Here is a 20,553-nt window from a genome sequence, read left to right as displayed (position 1 = left end):
CAACTAAATTTGACACATAAATCTAATATGCTTCAAGAATCATTAAAGGGTCTTGTTTTTAAAAAAGAATACTATCTCTAAATTTATTTTTTATTTTTATTTTTATTTTTTTTACTTTTGGAAGCCTTTGGCTTTCAATGTTACCTAGCTCCTGGGTAACGCAAATGCTGACAAATCCATTGTCATTTATGATCTTTGGAAAGTAAGTATCCTTAGATTACTGAACTCTGCAGTGCCGCCATGATGGATTGCTAGCAGGAGCTAGCAAGTCTTTGTGCTGCATTCACTCTCAGTTCTCACTGAATCAACAGAGGCTCAACTGGAAGACTGAGAAAACAGGACGGCAAAATGCCACTGACAGGATTTTTTTTTCTTCGTTGGCAATTTCATCAGTTGCAGAGAATTATACCCTCAAGATCTCACTTGAGCAGAGTTGATGGTGCTAGTGATTCAGTCTGGGGAATTTTAACTCTAATAATTCAGCTGGACTCTCACTTTTTCTCTGCTATAGGTTTTTGAGTGCTGGGGATAAAGGCGGGACTAGGAAAGGGATGGAAGGGGTAGAAGGAAGAGGCTGAAGTTACCTCTTTGATAATTAAAGGTTGATTTTTTTGTGTGTGACTTGTACTTACTATGTTATATGGCATAACCACATTAAAGCACTAATAACCATACGCTTGGATAAAGTATCATCATTTGCATCAAACTTTATGTAAAGGGCAACTCAAAAAGAGAAAAAGAAAAAATAATCTACTATTGATAGGAAGATTTTGAGGCTGCTAATTGAAACAGTTGGGTCACATCAAATATTAATTCTTTTTTTTTTGGTTTTGGATCTTCTTTAAAAATTTTTTTTTAATTAAAGTATAGTTGATTTACAATGTTGTGCCAATTTCTACTACACAGCAAAATGACTCAGATATATACACACACACACATACATATATATATATATATATATACACACATTCTTTATTAAAATTATTTTTCATCATGGTCTGGTTACTGCTGTGGCATGGGTTTGATCCCTGGCCTGGGAATTTCTATATGCCATGGGCATGGCCAAAATAAAACATTAGTTTTTAAATAGGATTTAAGTATAAGAATTTTTCCTGCTTACAAATTGAGACAGAGTTAAGGAAAAGTGAAAGCAATAAGATGATGGAGGAAAACACAGCACTATTAAAGTTGAGTGATACAAATAGAAAAGAAAGAAAGGGTAAAATATTGCTTATATTGTATAGCTTATTTGAGTAGGTTAAATTCAGATTGACCTTGCTATCAAAGTAAATAATCATTTATCTTAAAGAAAATATTATGTTTTTATTTTTAAGGCTAAATTGTTCACTCTTATAACTAGTATGTATATAATATAACTAGTATGTTTACTAGAGAATCTAAAGAGGTTTTCACACGTGGATTAATGGACAGAGACAATGTTCTTGGGAGTAACTCAAATGTTTTATTAAAATGTTCCCTAACACTCTTGTATGTGGAATGGATGGTCAATGGCGACCTGTTGTATAGCACAAGAAACTCTACTCATTATTCTGTGATAACCTATAAGGGAAAAGAATCTGAAAAAAAAAAAAAAGACACGTGCATTATGTAAAACTGTCACTTTGTCATACAGTGAAAATTAACACAAAATTGTAAATCAACTATATTCAATAAACTTTAAAAAATGGAAAAATATGCTCTAAAGCTTTCATTAGTTGGCTAACATATATTCACTCATTCATTTATTCAATGAATATTTATTGAGGACCCACTCAGTATACAGCTCTAAGCACTTGGAATACATCACTAAATTTACCAAATTCCTTATCCTCAGAGAAATGTAAGAAAGAGACAGAAATGAAAATAAACATAATACATTATATGGTAAGTTGTATAGTGATAAGTATTCTGGGAAAGGTAGAATTGGGTAAATGGAGTTGGGGGTACAAAGGAAAAAACAGTATTATATTCAGTACTGAATATAATATATATTATATTCAAAATATTCAGTATTACATATGGTTGTCAGGGTGGTAGACCTCACTGAGAAGATGGTATTCACAGAAAGATGAAATCAGAGGTAACAGAATAATTTGGGAAACTCACAACTATGTGTAAATTAAGCACACTTATAAATAACCAGTGGGTCAAAGAACAAATCAGAAGGCGAACTAGAAAATACTTTGAGATAAATGGAAATGAAAATGCAAGAACCCCAAACGTGCAGGCTCTAGCTAAAGCACTGCACAGAGGGACATGTCCAGTCATAAATATGTATTGTTAAAAACAAGAAACAGGAGTTCCCGTTGTGGCAGAGTGGAAATGAATCTGACTAGTAACCACGAGGTTGCAGGTACGAGCCCTGGCCTTGCTCAGTGGGTTAAGGATCTGATGGTGCTGTGAGCTGTGATGTAGGTCACAGATGTGGCCTGGATCCTGCATTGCTGTGGCTGTGGTGTAGGCTGGCAGCTGCAGCTCTGATTGGACCCCTAGCCTGGGAACCTCCATATGCCATGGGTGTGGACCTAAAAAGAAAAAAAAAAAAAAGGATGAGGGGATGAGGGGCTGTCATGCAGTGGCTTAGGTTGCTACTATGGTGTGGGTTCAACATCTGGCCTGGAAACTTTTGCACACCTCAGGTGTGGCCAAAGAGAAAGAAAGAGCTTTCTACTTAAAAAAAAAACAAAAAACAAAACACTAGAAAAAGAAGAGCTAACTAAACTCAAAGCAAACAGAAGGAAGGAAATAATAAAGACTAGAGAGGAAATAAGTGAAATAGGTAATATAAACAAATAGAGGATATCAACAAAACGAAAAGTTGGTTGATTGAAAAAGTCAACAAAATTGGCAGATCTTTAGCTAGACTGAACAAGACAGAAAGTGAAAAGCCTCAAATTATGAAAATCAGGACTGAAAGAGGGCAATCACTACAGTATTTACAGAAATAAAAAAGATTATAAGGGCATATTATGGACAATGGTATACCAATAAAGTAGACAGAGTAGATGATCTAGAAAAATTGTTAGAAAGATACAAAGTCCTGAAACTGACTTAAGAAGAAATAGAAAATATGAGTAGATCTACAACAGGTAAAGAACTTGAATCAGAAATCAAAATACTTTCCACAAGAAAAAAGCCCAGGCCCAGGTAGCTTCACTGAATTCTATCAAATATTAAAAATGTAATAAATACCAATCCTTCACAGACTCTTTCAAAAAATTAGGATAAAACAGTTCCAAAATCATTCTATGAAGTCATTATTATTTTGACATCAAACCAAAGACATCACAAGAAAACTACAAACTAACATCCACTATGAATATAGACATAAATATTCTCAACAAAATATTAGCAAAGCCAATGTAGAAGGCTATAAAAAGGATTATGCCCCAGGATTAAGCTAGGTTTATCCCAGGAATGTAAGGTTGGTTCAACATGTGAAAATCAATCTATGTAATATACCATATTCATAGAACAAAAACTACCTGATCATTTCAATAGATGCAGAAAACATTTACAAAACCCAATTCCTTTTTATGATATAACCCTCAACAAATTCAGAATAGAAGGGAACTTTCTCAGCCTGTTCAAATTACATTTAAAAAGCCCCATGGCTAACATCATACTTAATGGTGAAAGATTGAAAGCTTTTGCTCTGAAGAAGACAAATACGTCCTCTGACACCAATTCTATTTAACACTGTGCTGGAGGTTCTAGCCAGTGCAATTAGGCAAGAAAAAGAAAACACATTATAGGGAAGCAAAATTTACCTGTTATCTTAGGGGTTTTTTGGCTAAGCCTGAGAAGTAAATTGACAAAAGGCAGATCAACAGGAGAAAAGCATACAGATCTATGCAAGTTTTAAGTCACGGAGGAGTCTTCATAAGAAATGAAGAGCAAAGAAATGGCAAAACCTACATGTTTTATTATTGAGTTGAACAAAAATAGGCAATTGTGGAAAAATAACTAAATAATGCAGGGAGGTTAAAAGAAGTTGTGGATTATTTTAACAAGGTCTGTTTCTACAGAATTCTCTTGGCTTTGGCTCCCAATCAAAGGTTTCTTTCCTATGGTACAGGGAACTTTTCATATGACTTTATTTCTTATTTTCAGGAAGAAAAGAGAATAAAATACCCTCCTTGCCTCTTTTTTTTCTAGCACCTTTAGCTCAAAGTACTCCTTATGCCTGAGTGACATTTGGTGTGGCATATTTTGTCACTCTTCAGCATCAAGATCAGAAAGAAATAAGTAAAACTATACTTGCAGATGACATGATGTTATACAAAGAAAATTCTAAAGAATCCACCAAAAAGGTGAATACATGAGTTTACCAAGGTTGCAAGATACAAGCTCAATATATAAAAGTTGATTTTATTTCTACACACAAGTAATGAACAATACAAAAATGAAAGAAAAAATTTCATTTTCAACAGTATCAAAAAGAGTAAATATTAGAAATAAACATAACCAGACAAAGGAAAAATATGTACACTGAAAACTACAAAGTATCATTAAAAGAAATTAAATAACATGTCAATAAGTGGTCAGATAACTCATATTCATCAATTAGAAGCCTTAGTGTTAAGATAGCAACATTCACCAAACTGATCAACAGATGCAATTCAATCCCTATCAAAATCTCAGCTGGCATTTTTCAAGAAATGGACAGACCAACCCTAACATTCATGTGGAAATATAAACGATGTAAAATATAAGCAATCCAAAGCAATACTGAAAAAGAACAATGTTGGAAGACTTACACTTCCCAATTTTAAAACTTACTATAAAACTACAGTAATCAAAAATGTGCAGTAGGGCAATAAGGACAGACCTGAGGATCACCACAATAGAAGTAAGAATCCAGAGAGCAATCCTCATATTTATGGTCAATTAATTTTTCATAAGGGTCCCAAGACAATTTATTGAAAAAGAATAGCATTTTTAACAACTGATACTGGGACAACTGGGTATCCCATGCAAAAACATGAAGTTGGACGTTACTGACATCACACACGCACACACACACTCTTAAAAATAGATCATAAACCTAAATATGGGAGTTAAAACTATAAAACTCTTAGAATAAAATGTAGGAGTAAATCTCCATGACTTTGGATTAGTGGAAGCCTTCTTACTTATGATACCAACAGCACAAACAACAAAGGAAAAAACAGATCATTTTAGACTTGATCAAATTAAAAACTTAGGCGTCAATGGATGCCATCAGAAAAGGAAATATTTATGAATATTTTCAAAGCATAAATTTGATGAAGGTCTTGTATCTAGAATACTAGAAGATTCTTACAAATCAATAATACAAAGACAAATAACCCAATTAAAAATGGGCAAAGAAACTGAATAGACATTTCTGCAAAGAAGATATACAAATGGTCAATAAGCACATGAAAAGATGCTCAACATCATTAACTGGCAGAAAAAAGCAAATAAATCCACAGTGCGATATCACTTTATATTTACTAAGATGACTATAATAAAAAAGAGAGTAACAAGTGCTGGTGAGGAAGTGGCTAAATCAAAACCCTTATACATTGTTGATGGGACTATAAACTGGTTCAGCAACTTGGGAAAACTCTTTGCCAATTCCCCAATGAGTTAAACATGGAGTTATCGTATGACTCAGAAATTCCACTTCTAGGCATATACCCAGAGGGACTGAAAACTTGTGCATAAATGTTCACAGTAGCATTATTCATAATAGACAAAAGGTGGGAACAACATAAATGTCTGTCAACTGATGAATGGATAAAGAAAGTGTGATACCACCATACTATGGTATATAATTTGTCCATAAAAATGAATGAAGTAGTGATACATACTACAAGATGGATTGAACCTTGAATATATGATGTTCAGTGAAAGAAGATGGATGCAAAATAACACAGATAGCATGATTCCATCTGTGCAAACTACCCAGAAGAGGTAAATCCATAGAGGCAGAAAGTTGTTATACTTGTGCATTACACCAAGTGCCCTAACAAAGGAGATGGTGCACAATGGATGCAAATACTCCCATGTAAACCCGTGTGGGAGTCAAGCCTTATTATCCATGCAATCCTCTGTGTGCTGCCTCATGCTCCCTGACCAGAGCAGGAGACAATGGGGAGAAAGGATGCTTCATCCCAGAACATTTCAGGAGCTGTCAGAGCTCTATAAAATACTGTGCAATTCCTTTAACCCGTCCATTTTTTTTATATGAAAAATATGGTGACAAATACTTATCAGTTTTAAAAGACATTAAAAATGACCACTGTGTTAAAAGTAGATTTTCTCTTGTCCTCATTATCTATTCTCTGGAAAGTGAGAGATACTTTCAGAAAGGAGATTGCTTAGCAGGCTCTGAGTATTGGAAGAGCCTTTAGGAAGCTTGTTTTCTTTGTAAACTACCTTACAATTTAGCAAATGTGAACCTAAAGTGAAATACTGATACATGAATTTACATTAAAGTTCCACATAACTTGTCACGTGACTAAAGCTAGCTGCTGATCGATCCCAGAGCTAACTGCTTACGTCAGTCAGTGTTTACCCCTTTGGGGAAGGTACCGTTCACTCAAAAGCAGTTCATTTCAATGGGATAAATCTTTCCATGGGGGGTATTTCCTATGGGTATTTCAACTGATATTATTTGTTTAAGTAACAGAGAGAGAAGCTAAGATTCTACTTTCATTCTTGAAAAAATTAAAATCAAACCCAGACAATCAGTCCTATTTACTCCAACATAAGCCATCTGTCATTCAATAATCCAAGTGATTAAACATAGCCATGAGCTCATCAACTTTAGTTCAAGAGCATAACTTCCGTCCTTTTCTCCTTCATGAAAAGGCTATTAAAAAGTTACTGTGCAGTAATAGAATATCTTTGCATTTTGCAAAATAAAAGCTTGTGAGTATATGTTCCAAATTTTTTCTTTATAGTTTATGCATATGCACGTGCAATAGAACATTAGGGCTGTGATCAGTCTCTCACAAAAGCGTTTTCACTGCTGTAAGTGTGCATACGAAACACCTGGGCGATCTTGCAAACCTCCAGATTCTGATGCAGTAGGTCTGGGGTGGGCCTGAGATGCTGTGTTTCTTATAAGCTTCCTGGTGATGCTCATGCTGCCAGACCAAAGGCCACACACTTTGACAGGCAAGGGTCTAAAATATATTAAACTTCTATCTTCCTGTTACTCCTAACTAAATATTTATCATATCTTCCCTATTACCTGACAATAGGGAATTTACAAACAATAAAAGGTCTCTCGGATTGTACGAAATATATGACCTTAAGCGTACACACACACACACACACACACACACACACACACACACACCCTTAACTTCTGCAAATGACCTTACCTTCTCATTATGGGTTTATTGTTTTATAACATTACTCCCAGAGGGCTGCAATTTTGGAGATAAAGCTTTCAAGAAACTAATGGATTTCTTGTTGTCAGCACTAGGCCCCTCTGTTTTACAGAGAAATTTGAAAGTATATTGATGGCGTTTGTCTCTGCATTTCATAGGAAATAATCACCCAAACACTTGAGGATTTTTACCTCCCTCTTGGGAGAAGCAGTGTCTGCCCATTAAAGGCAGGGATGTGAGAGTGCTCTTTTCCACCCACCTGCTTTGGCTATTTCAGAAGCTTTTATTAGAATTCTGATGGCCTGTTTGTATTCTTTATTTTCCAGCATTTTGTCTGAGAGTAATCTGTAAGTCCTCAGGAGACTCTCACAGGCCAGCAAGTTGAGAAAGCGGCCTGTCTCGTCCGTCCATATCCGCCCTTGCGTCAGCTGATGGAAGGCTTCATAATGTTCCGCAGCTTCCAGAAGCTGACCTGTAGGAGGAAAACCATTCATAAGTACAGACCACAGGCCAGAACATATTTTCAAATATTTTGCATACATCATGTGCTTTACTATTAAAGGGGGGGGGGAACCACGGAATGCAGTCAAGCATTTCTAAGGCTGAAGAAAGGAACTGTCTCAACTTGGACCACAACTCAGCATTGATTCCAGATGGACACCTGCTAGAGGGATACACTTGGGCTTGTAGAAACTGATGAGAATTGTACATGTTTAAAGATGATGTGAAAGTCCAGTCAAAATTATTCACCATCATATTAGCTACCATTTACTCACTGTTATATAATCTGAGAAACCGTACTGTGCACTTTATATGTATGTCTCACTTGATCAAATGGTCCTATGATATAGGGATTGTTATGATTCCATTTTATAGAAGAAAGAATGAGGTTAAAAATGTTTCCCAAGAAGTTCCCACTGTGGCTCAGTGGGTGAAGAACCTGGCATAGGGTCCATGAGGAAGTGCGTTTGATCCCTGGCCTTGCTCAGTGGGTTAAGGATCGGTGTTGCCACAAGCTGCAACATAGGTTGCAGATGCAGCTTGGATCCCGTGTTGCTGGGGCTGTGGCGCAGCCCTGCAGCTGCAGCTCTGATACGACCCCTAGCCTGGGAACTTCCATATGCCACAGGTGCAGATGTTAAAGAAAAAAAAGAATGTTGTTAAGACTGCACAGCCAATGGCGTACAAGATCCATGCAGTCTGATTCCACAGCCCACGTCTCTAAACCACTAGCCTGCACTGCTTTCCCAAAGAACATTAATTCTTCATTCTCAAGAATTCAAGTATCTCGAGAAAGGATGCAGCTGTTATAAATTTCAAAGTCAAATATTACAGATCTTTACCCTACTTCTCAAAGTTGGACTGAACTTTCCAAACAGGCACTTGCATATTCTGTTTAATTTGGAGTAATTAAAATGTACCTGAACTGCCTTTCTGAGTTATATAAGATATCCAAAATATATATCTTCTCAAAAGCCAAAATTCAAAACAAGCTCGAGGTCATTTAACCTTGAAATGTGAGCAAGCACATTTCTGGAAGAGTAGTCTTCAGTTCTATGCTGTGGATTGTATTTTACTTAAGAATTGCCCTGCAAAAATGCTCACGACATCCTGTAATGCAAATTCTCTATGGGACTGGAGTTTCCTAACTGGAATTAACTGGAAAAGCACTTACATCTAGGCATTCCAACAGTAGTAGTTAAGACTGAGCACAGGCTCTGGGCAGACACCCTGAGTTCCTATACCAGCTTTTCCCCTTTTTGCTCTTCAGCCTCAGGCTAATTACTACCCTCTCTGGGCCTGAGTTTAATTTTCCTGCAAATAGGATGACAGTGTAACCATTAAGGTGTTATTGAGAGAAATGAATTAATATATGCCCAATATCTGATACAGGGTAGATGCTCAATAAACAGCTACTGCCATCCATTGACATAGCTACTATTTATTTTTCCCGTTTTTAAGTACAACTTATTCTTCCTATAAAATAAGTAGCTGAGTCTTTATAACAATATTTTCATGACGGATTAAATTAACCTATGGAGGTCATATCAGGCTCAATTTATTTCCTCAAAGAGGATGTGCTGGATATTACAGGTTGGGTAGTCCAGGATACTAAAGCTGCTGCTATGACTACTGCATATAATTCCCCCCCTCCATTTTTGCACTGAATGTGCTATCAAAATCAGTATTAAAAATACACACACAAATAAGAATAGTATTTTCAGAGAAACACAGCAAACAAGTGTATAATCGGCAAATCATCTGCACAAAAATTCAGCAAAGATAATGGCCAGTCTGAGCCTCATGCAGAAGGAAAGCACATCAGCAAAGATACATAGAGGGTGTGTCTGCTACTGAGCTGTTTATAAACTTGCATTATTAAATTTTCACATGATAAAAGACCATAAAGCCATAAATATGACATTATAGAAGAATATTTCATTATATGGACAGGTGCTTAAGATAAGTGAAAATATTGAAAAAACATCAGAAAACATTTACAAAGCACCATCAGTGTTATATGGGTGATGGATGGTTTCTTTTCTGCTTTTCCTTTTTCTTTCTGATTATTGGCATTTTTGAATATCCCTATCACCAAAATATGTTCATTTTGTAAAAAGAGCTATTATAGAAGCTATTTTAAAAATAATGCCCAATCTCTTTTCATTTTGCTACAAATACTCAAGGTTGAAGTCACTGTTCTATCTTTACATTTAACTGACATTTTTTTTTCTCTTACCTACCGCAGAGGCAGGCATAGTTTTTCACCTCTCTCCTGCAGCACCTCTCACCAAAAACACCTTTTTCCAAATACCCATGACTCTCATTTCTTTTTTAAAACTAGAATGGAGCATTGACATATATGTGTGTTATGTTTCCTCTGTTAACTATATTTCTGCCTGTGAAGTATAGCTCTGTATCCCTGGAAAGATGTATATGAGAGTTCTTTTTTTTTTTTTTTATTCAGCATCCATCTATTCATAAAGTACAGATACATATTTCTCTTTGACCATGTGACTAGGGACGGGTGGATACAGGGAACTGTGAGTAAACCAGATAGTTCCAGAAAAAACTGGAACTATAAGGAGACTAGGTAGGGCCTAATGGCATCTGTGGTCACACAGGATAACCATATGGGAAGAGGGTCCAAAGGAGTGTTATAAAATAACAGGTTCACTACGAATCCCGAATCCTGGGAGAAGAGCCAGGAGAGGAAGCTCTAGATAACTCGACCACTTACAATGAGATGCAAATAAGGCACAATGATGTAAACAGTATGTGCGATCTGAGAGGAGCCTGTCCAAGGTTTGATCCATACGGGGGCAGAAAGGGGAGGTACGGGAGGGGAGGGTGGAAAGTGGGGAAAGGGGAGGAGGAGAGGGGGAGAGGGCGGTAGGTGGGGAAGGGGGAGGAAGGCGGGGACGCTGCTGTTTTCCAAATAGGCCAGACTTCCCTCCGTGCTATGGATGCCTTTGGTCTCCCGCAAAGTGGGGCCGTCTGCAGACGTGAGGGAAGGCAGGACGCTAATTTCAGCTGGCTACTCGAGAAGGGGACCTTGGGATGACTGGGAAGTAGTCATTTCCGTGGAGTTTGATTTCTGCTTGTGCACTGGGGGACGAATATCAGTGGACTGCCTAGTTCCTGATTATTAGCCAAGATTCAGCTCTCGGCGGGATCTATTTGAGGTCTGCCTTAAGGAGGGAGCCTAGTCCAAGATGCTCGGGTAAAAGGAGCAGGGAACTACCATTTCTTGAAGGTCTTCCGGATGTTAGTCAAATGGAAGGTTTTTTTCATCGCGTATATTACCTTATTTTAACCTTCCCATTCTGACCAAGTAGATATGATTTTTATTTTCACATCAAAGAGGAAACTGAGGCTCACACACATTAAGTAACTTAAAATAGCTCACAAGTGATTTAAACCCAGGATCACCAAAACCCGACACAGCTTCGTTCTGCCACATTAGGTACAAGTCAGGAAACTTAGGAATGGAACCGAGTTACATCCTCTGGACGTAAATCTCTCAAGTTAAAGACAATGCCTGAATGATGTGATTTCTAGTCTTTTCCAGTTCTCTAATTCTGTGACTCTGCTTGGGCAGTCACAAAAGCCTCCGACATGAAAGAAGAGATCCTAGCCACTGCTGTGCTTCTCACTGGTCTTCCTGGAGGAGTGTGAGGCACAACCAGGTCTGCAGGCTGCACCTAAATGCCCCACCTGACCCTAGACCATAATGTGATGCCCATGGGGTTGGGGGCACCTAGAATGGCTCGGGTGCCCCATGTTCAGTCATGACATGTGGTCACACACAGCTGTTTATGGTTTCATGTCCCCTTTCTCAGCCACTGTGCCACAGATGAGGTCACTGGGGATTCTGATCAGCACTGTTTTCAACCAAGGCACAAAAGCAGAGGGAGCAGAGTTTTCCTGCCCTTCTCAGATGCGGGGAATCATTTGTAAAGCTATTTGATGGCAAACAGGTCAGTAAATAAGCCAGTGAGGATTTGGTCCAAATAACCACAAGCACACAAATGACCCTGCCACGATTCCTAAAGGCTGGTCAGAATCTGAAAGTGCATATTATAACATAGTATAATATTTGACTTAAAATATTAAAATATATATATACTGTGAAGGAAGCATAGTAATTTAAATATGCAAGTATTTCCTTTTAAGCATGATTAACAATGATGTAATTTCCATTCAAGTTCTCTTTCCAACTGTGAACAGGATATTAAATATTTTCTTACTTTCTGAGTAAAGATTCTGATGTTAACATTGACCAGATTTTTAAATTTATTTTACTTTATTTTTTTGCTTTTTAGGGCCTCACCTGTGGCGTATGGAAGTTCCCAGGCCAGGGGTCGAATTGGAGCTATAGCTGCTGGCAGATTGCCACTGCCACAGCAATGCTGGATCCGAGCTATATCTGTGACTTATACCACAGGTCACAGCAATGCCGGATCCTTAACCCATTCAGTGAGGCCAGGGATCAAACTCTCATCCTTATGGATACTAGTCAGATTTGTTTCTGCTGCCTACGCCACAGCCACAGCAATGCGGGATCGGAGCCGTGTCTTCCCCTAACACCACAGCTCACGGCAATGCCAGATCCTTAACCCACTGAGCGAGGCCAGGGATAGAACCTGCGTCCTCATGGATGCTAGTTGGGTTCGTTAACCACTGAGCGGGACTCCTATCTGAAAATTTTAAATGTAACATGCTGAGAGAAATATTGTAAAAGGTCATCAATAGAGTGATCATTTGACAAAGCTAAATGTACATACAAATGAAGATCATAAACCAGATTTTCAAATTTGGCACGTGGGATCCTTTCATAACTTCTTCAGCGTGTTTATGTGTTGTCCGCCCTTTGTTACCAAATAAACTTTAATATATCAGGACCAGGTAAGATTTTCAGATCCCACCATTCATCTTGCTGAAGGGCAAGCATCTAGATAACCATCTCTGGCCCCACCCACAGCATGTGGAAGTTCCCAGGCCAGGGATCAAACCTGCACCACAGCAGCGATGCAAGCCAGAGCAGTGACCCACTGGATCCTTAACCTGCTCAGCCACATGGGAACTCCACATCATTTTTCACTGGAAAAGAGAGCAGAGAGAAGAAGAATGGTGACATCAAGGTATTACAAACATAAGAGTCTACTGAAAACAGAAAAGAAAAGGCCTTGGGCACATTCATAGACATTAAAGGTCTCCTGAGGGGACACGAGCCTTATCTTGTGGCACCAGCAGTGACCAACGAGTCTTCATCATTGCAATAATGAGTCACAAAGATCACAAGAGTAACCATGACAAGGAAGACATACCAACTACTGTTCAACTGAGTGCTTGGAGTGCATGGTTCTATGCTAAGCAAAAATCCAGAGTTTCCACACTAAGATTTCAAGTCAGGGAAGGAAATGGAGCCAAGATGTTTTATGGGAGTGACTGGAGATGGCCTTCCACCAATACCATCAGTAATCAATTTATCTCAATAACATGAGGTAGGATCAGAAAACACATCCTAGGAGACACAATGTGAACAATTGAGTAAAACAAGAATTCAGGTATGCATACAAGTAACTTAAGCCTCAGGATTTTTTGCTTGTTTTTTTGTTTTTGTTTTTTAAACAATTATATGACATCTACATAAACCAGAAGGAGGTTGGTATGCGTTTGTAGTTTTTCACCCAAAAGAAAGTGTACTCTTAAAAGGAAACTACTACAAAGCAGTTTCCCTTCAACTAAAGCTCACATAAACAAGAAATCCATCCATTTATTTAAAAATACAAACAAAAACCAAACAATGTTGTAATCTGCAAAATGTTTGGTAGGGTGTTGAGACAAACACTGTGTAGAGAAAATAAGATGTGATACATTTGGGTATTACCCAAATTGTGGCTTCCCCCCCTTCCCTTGCACAACATCTCTGAAAGTTTATAGATATTTGCAGTATCACGGCAGATGTCTAGAACAAATATTAAGCAAAGGAGAATGTATATGATCTCTCCCATTTTAGTTTTTTTTTAAAGTGGAAAGATTGACTAGATATTAACACAAATGGGTTTAAATGTGAAGCTGCCATAAAAGCAGGAACATAAATGTAATTCTCCCAGCCGCTATTTTGATGCACATTTTTGATTCCATGAATATTTTATGAAATGGCCCAAACTAAAGCCATATAACATTCCTGCATTACTGATGCTTGCGCCCGTAAGCTACGAACATTAGAGGCATGATTGAGTGCATTAAAATGAAGTCATTCAGCAGTGCATTGATTACTCGAAGGGGGAGGGAAAAGAAAAAAGAAAGAAAGAAAGAAAAAAAAAAAAGAAGTTGCTCCACTTAAGAAAACAGCACACAAATCTAAAGTTTTCAATATAATAAAGGTGAAAGCAAGTTTGAAAGAAAATATTTCATAAATGACATGCGAATCAGTATAGACCTGACAGTAATTACGCAAGGTGTTAATTAGGTCCAAAGATGGCTCCGGTATTGCTCAGGTAATTTAAAATGTCACAATCTTTTAGAGGCACAGGCTGGCCTGCTTTAGCTCCATGCATCAGCAATTCTGGAAGAAGCTAATTATTTCCTTTTCTATCAACTTGTACATTTGCCAGTAAAAATAATACTACAGAAACAATTGCATGAAAATAATTGGACAGGTCCATAAGGCCTATTTCATTCAGCAACCCTGGTATTAGTCATAAGCATATTTAGTTGTAAATTGTGCACAGTTGTTGAAGAATTTAGGGAAATATTCCACTTTGGTTTAAAACAACAACCTAAAGGAACAATAAAGCTTTGTGTATATTATATTACATTTTAATCTGGAGCTACTGGACATCTTTGGCAGTAAGTTACTATTCCATACAATGTACACATAAAATCTGCTAGAAGCAATATTGAGCAGCAGCAAAAAGAGAAAAATGTTATTGCTCTTTTGTAAAAACAAAAGACATTGCTTTCTAGTTCAGTTTAACTGCACAAACAATTTATATTATCTTTAGGTTTTTACATTCAATTATGATAATTATAACAGCATTATACATGCTGAAATAATAAGGGCTTGTCATACTTCCCAATGGAAACTATCACTTTCAAGGGTTTATCTCTTCTCAGGGGAGATTTGTTCTGTACTATAATCCACTGCACCCATGGCAAAATGGAATGCTGGAAAATAAAGATTTTTTTTTCTGTAACTCAGTAAGCATCCCTAATAAACTGGGAAGAAAATGTGCCCATAACTTTGGAGTAGCTACTTTGGAATACTTGGAAGAAATTTAAGGTGATCTTTAAAACATGGGATCCTTTAAATTTTTTTTTTTTCTTTTAGGGCCCTACCTGTGGCATATGGAGATTCTTGGGCTAGGGGTCAAATTGGAGCTGTGGCTGCCACAGCAACTTGGGATCTGTGACCTACACCACAGCTGGAAGCAATGCCGGATCTTTGACCCACTGAGTGGGGCCGGGAATTGAACCCACATCCTCATGGATACTACTCTGGTTTGTTATCGCTGAGCCACAGTGGGAACTCCTTTAACATTCTGAGCAAAGATTTCAGAGAGAAACATGACCATGCCTACATTAAAGAGTACAGGTCACTAAACCAGACAATGAAAATGGTCCCAGGAAGACAAGAAGGCAGGTGTGGAGGAAAATCACCAAGGGCTGTATCACTGATGTTGGCAATACTAGTGAGTTAGTTTTTAAATTCCAGAAAGTTTGTCTGGACTTGTAAAATATTCTGGAGAAGCTGTTATTAATTACTGTTTTTTGTGATTTTTTTTTTTTTTTTGGCTTTTTAGGACTGCAGGCCTATGGAGGTTCCCAGGCTAGGGGTCGAATTGGAGCTACAGCTGCTGGCCTATACCACGTCGCGGGTTCCAAGCCGCGTCTTCGACCTACACCACAGCTCACGGCAATGCCAGATCCTTAACCCACTGAGCAAGGGCAGAGATCGAACCTGCAACCTCATGGTTCCTAGTCAGATTCGTTTCTGCTGCGCCACGAGGGGAACTCCTTGTTGTTTGTGATTTTTTAGATAGCTGAATTGTGGTGAACATGGTGAACATGTTTGTCATTAATGAACTTATAATAAACCTCAGACAGTAGTTTCCATCCAAGTGTTATAATTTCTAAGGATTAAGCCTTAGGCGGCTTTGCTCTTAGATGTTCATAACTGGAAGTACGGAAATCATTCAAATAATTTTTAAAAATATTAACTGCTTGTATCATGTATCAACAATAGGAAATTAATACTAGCCATTAAAAGGCTTATGAAGCTTTCCACCTCATCTTAAAGTATTAAGTAAAAAGCATTGACAGGGACCTTTACTCAACATTTTGTTATTACCTATAAGAGAAAAGAATCTTAGAATAATATATATATATATGTATTTATAACTGAATCTGTTTGTTGTACACCTGAAACTAACATAACATTATAAATGAACTATACTTCAATTTTTAAAAATTTAAAATAATTAAATCATTTTGAGAAAAGTGTGGACAAGTGTAAAAGTCTGAGGAGGAATAAAGTCAATATTGACATTAGATCAACGAATGAATTATATGGCTCTGGATTTAATCAATAATGTAATTCTTGCTTGAATTATATATTGCTCATGATTCTAAATAAACCACGTTCTGAGTGCATGTACTGTATGTTTCTGTGAGCAAAGAGAAAGATGTAGGGCATATACACAAAAGAGTTGGTACTGATGTTCTTGTGGGGGATGGAGGAGAGTGAGGAGGGTCATAACTTTTCCTCTATACATTGTTGTTTTGATCAACAATAAGCATGTACTGATTTGGGGTATTACAAAACCTAATTAACTGAAAGCAATCTTTTTAGGTAAGTATGAAGGGAGAAAAATAACATTAGTGGAGGATATATATATGTATATTCTTTATATATATGTTTGTGTATATACATGTATATACCTTTTATTTTATTGAGATCCAGCTGATTTATAATATTAGTTTCAGTTGCACAATATAGTGATACAGAATTTTTATAGGTTATTTAATGTTATAAAATTTGGGGTATATTCTCTGTGCTGTGCAATAAATAAACCTCATAGCTTATTTATTTTGAACATGTTAGTTTGTACCTTTTAATTCCCTACTCCCCTTTCTTGTCCCTGTCCTCGTCCCTCTCCCCACTGGTAACTAGGAGTTTGTTCTCAGTGTCTCTACTTTGTTATATATTCATTCCTTTTATTTTTTTAGATTCCACACATATACGATAATAGTATCTATATTTTAGAGACAAAGAAAGTGAGCCTCAGGGGTTCTCTTGTCTAAATTCACATACCAAGTAGGTGGCAGAGCCGACGCCCAAAGCTCACGAGGGCTTTACCTGCTCAGGTGACCCCTTTTTGGAAACTGTCCAATGTTTGACTTAAAAGCAAAGATCAAGGTTTGAGCCTCAACATCATATCATTGGACCATCCATCTACCCTTTCTTTAAGGGCTCTGAAACAGGAACAGCAATGCCAACCTTGGAGCGTGGCTCTAAGGGGCATGAAAACAGCTGCATCTGCACCCGAAGAGTGCCTGGCGCTCCATGGGCACTCAGGAACTTTTCATGCCATTTTATCTATTTTGGGGGCGGGGTTGCCATCTGGAGCCATATCTGGATGGGCCTGTTATATGGAATGATTCAAAGGAGAAATGTTATGGGACAGTGTCACTTGCTACTTATTCAAACGTAAAGCCTCTTAAGACACTCGTGGAAGCAGCACACTTCATCCGACTTTCCCCCAGCACCCCTCTCACTCTTGGTCAGTTAGTGCTACCTCTGAGATTATTTCCTCGATGGTGTCTCTTCTCAGAGAGTTAGAGGAAATTCTGCCTCCAGAACAGTATATTCCATGGGACAAGAACTGCAGGCTCAGTGCAGCTATTCAAGACTTGGCAAAGCTTTGAAAAAGAGAGACCTGATTGCAGAGCAGGCACCTCTGAATAAGGCTTCCTCTCTGTGCTACTCCTTAAGCAGTAAATAATTAAAACACCCTGAAAAAGACAGGTAAAATACAAGCTGCAATGTCAGTAACACAGACATGAAAGAGAAGGGGAAGAAAATGAATTAAAAAAAAAAAAAGGCCATGAAATAATTCATTTGAAGCTCTAATAAAGTTTCATTTGCAGTCTTGTTTAAAGATATATCAGACTTTAGGGATGTAACCTAATTACATTTTTATTCTAAGTTCCATTCAAAGATCTTGGACTTTGATTCTTTAACACAGATCAAACATGGAATAATTTTCTTGTGGCTATCAATACTTAAAAAGGATCTCTTCATTAAATACTATAAGGTCTTATGAACGTGTACACACAGTAGACGGAGAATAAAGTGACGTGCCCCGAAAAGTGACAATTAATTTATGTGGAAATAGCAATGCTAATTCACTTAACTTCTGAAAAAAGAAAAAAACCTTTTAAACTATGACATTCACTTTTATTCAAATATAAAGTGACTCAGTTTTTAACACTGATCAAGACAGATGCATCTTAGAAAATGTATACTAGTTCCCACTATCTAAATCCATTCTTGGAATTTACCCAGAAAATGAAATACTGGAAAGTAAGAGGTCTCGCAATCACGCAGAGATTAAAGCAGAGAAGCTTTCTACAGGCTTGCAGTCAGTCCTAGAGCCTTAGTGACGGGTGAGTGTGTTAGAGTAACCAGTGTTCATCTTCAGACACTTTCTGGATTGGCGTTATTTCATATTGTTACTAGGAATCCTGAATGGAGTAATAACACGTTTGCTCTTCTGGAGATTCTTTTTGGAAAAGTTTTCTCCAAAGGGACTTTTAATATGCTAAATTAGAAGCAATTTAAAAGTGAGAGAGAACAAACAAATATGATTTTTTTTTTTTTTTTTTGCTTTTTAGGGCCACACTCGCGGCATATGGAAGTTCCCAGGCTAGGGCTTGAATCAGAGCTATAGCTGCCGGCCTACGCCACAGCCACAGCCACACTGGATCCGGGGAGCATCTGTGACCTACACCACAGCTCACGGCAACAGATCCTTAGCCCACTGAGCGAGGCCAAGGATTGAACCCACAACCTCATGGTTCCTAGTCAGATTTGTTTCCATGGCACCACAATGAGAACTCCAATTTCTTTGTTTAACTATTAAGAGGGAAAAGTAATTCTTCCCAAATTTGTCTAGATACTCGTGTTGCAACAGGAGAAAGGCTGGGGGAAAAATGTAATTGTAATGTATACATGTAAGGATAACCTGACCCCTTGCTGTACAGTGGGGAAAAAAAAAAAAAAAAAAGTAATTCTTCCCAATGAACAGATGTTGTACTGTGAGAGATAGGGCCAGCAGAGGAGAACTTAAAGAGGCCAGCAGTAAAGCCGACAGAGTTTTGGTCATTATTCAGCAGCAAGCACTGGGAGGTTTCATTGGAGCTGTTTTTTGTTTGTTTATCTGCTTCAAAATACGTGCAGTGTCTACCATGAATCTACTTTTAAGGGTAAACACTGAATGCAATGCCCCTTGTTGATTAAAGCGCTGCTCTTTCTTGCAGTATTCTGTAGGTAATGGAGGTTCATTGTTATAAATTTTAAAATATGATAGCAATTTAAATAGAAAATGAGTCATTTAAACCAAAAATAACCATTATTATGTCAAAATCTATTAATAGCAAATAACAAAGACATTATTGTCTCACCACTGTTTGGTGCATGAATAAAATACCCAGCTTAGAAAGACAGAAGAAAAATTTTAGTGTTCACCATATTTAGGATGACAAATTCCTCCAGGGTTGTTGGGACTATTTTTTTTTTGGTCTTTTTTTTTTTTTGCTCTTTTTAGAGCCACACCCACGGTATATGGTTCCCAGGCTAGGGGTCCAATTGGAGCTGTAGCCTACACCACAGCCACAGCAACGCAGGATCCAAGCTGCGTCTGCAACCTACACCACAGCTCTCAGCAACACAGGATCATTAACTCCCTGAGCAAGGCCAGGAATCAAACCTGCGTCCTCATGGATGCTAGTCAGATTTGTTAACTGCTGAGCCAGGATGGGAACTCCTATTTTTTTTTTGTTCTGACCCCAAAAATCTTGAGTCCCAGGAACACCCACAGCCTTAGGCAAAGCAGGATGATCAGTAACCCTAATACTGACCCAAAACACAGAAGAATTTTGAAAATACAATTAAGTAAAACACAAAGGTGATGTTTAGCAAAAGTATAATGCAATATATGTTTTACTTATCTTATGGGCAAAAATATAACATCAGCATGAATGAAACATTACAGGGAAAAACATCTTAAAAATGCCTAACAATGACACTATCAATCAATCAAAATGTTTTTATTTTGGTCAAATATCATTCTACTCTTTTTCTGTCCACACACAATTTTTACAGTTATAAAGAGATCCCTATAATTATTTTCCTTATCTAAATTATTTTATTAGAGATACTCTCCATATTAAATATTTTCATAACTGCATTAGAAAAAGTTGCAAAATATTGTTTTGGGGGATGTATACTTTAATCATCTGTCTGGTGCTTTGATATTTAAACTATTTCTCCATTACAAATGATGTTTAAATTAACACCTTCATGCATTTTTCTATATTTATATTTTTAATTTCTAGAAGTGAAATTAATGGATAAAGATGTATGGAAAATTTATAGTTGCTACGCATTGCCATA

The 20,553-nt window shown here is 37.5% G+C and overlaps 1 protein-coding gene across 1 annotated transcript in view; it reads right to left on the bottom strand.

Moving 5' to 3' along the window:
* The window catches only part of TTC29 (tetratricopeptide repeat domain 29), a 233,915-nt gene that overhangs the window by 145,907 nt on the left and 67,455 nt on the right, over nt 1–20,553 (bottom strand). Inside the window, exon 7 of the mRNA XM_047799227.1 lies at nt 7,627–7,839. Coding sequence (XP_047655183.1) covers nt 7,627–7,839 — 213 coding nt within the window. The remainder of the gene's footprint in view (nt 1–7,626; nt 7,840–20,553) is intronic.

The sequence above is a fragment of the Phacochoerus africanus genome, chromosome 10 (assembly GCF_016906955.1).
Source record: "Phacochoerus africanus isolate WHEZ1 chromosome 10, ROS_Pafr_v1, whole genome shotgun sequence".
Taxonomy (NCBI): Eukaryota; Metazoa; Chordata; class Mammalia; order Artiodactyla; family Suidae; genus Phacochoerus; species Phacochoerus africanus.
The sequence above is the reverse complement of the archived record's forward strand: the minus strand, read 5'-3'. Positions and strand labels throughout refer to the sequence as shown.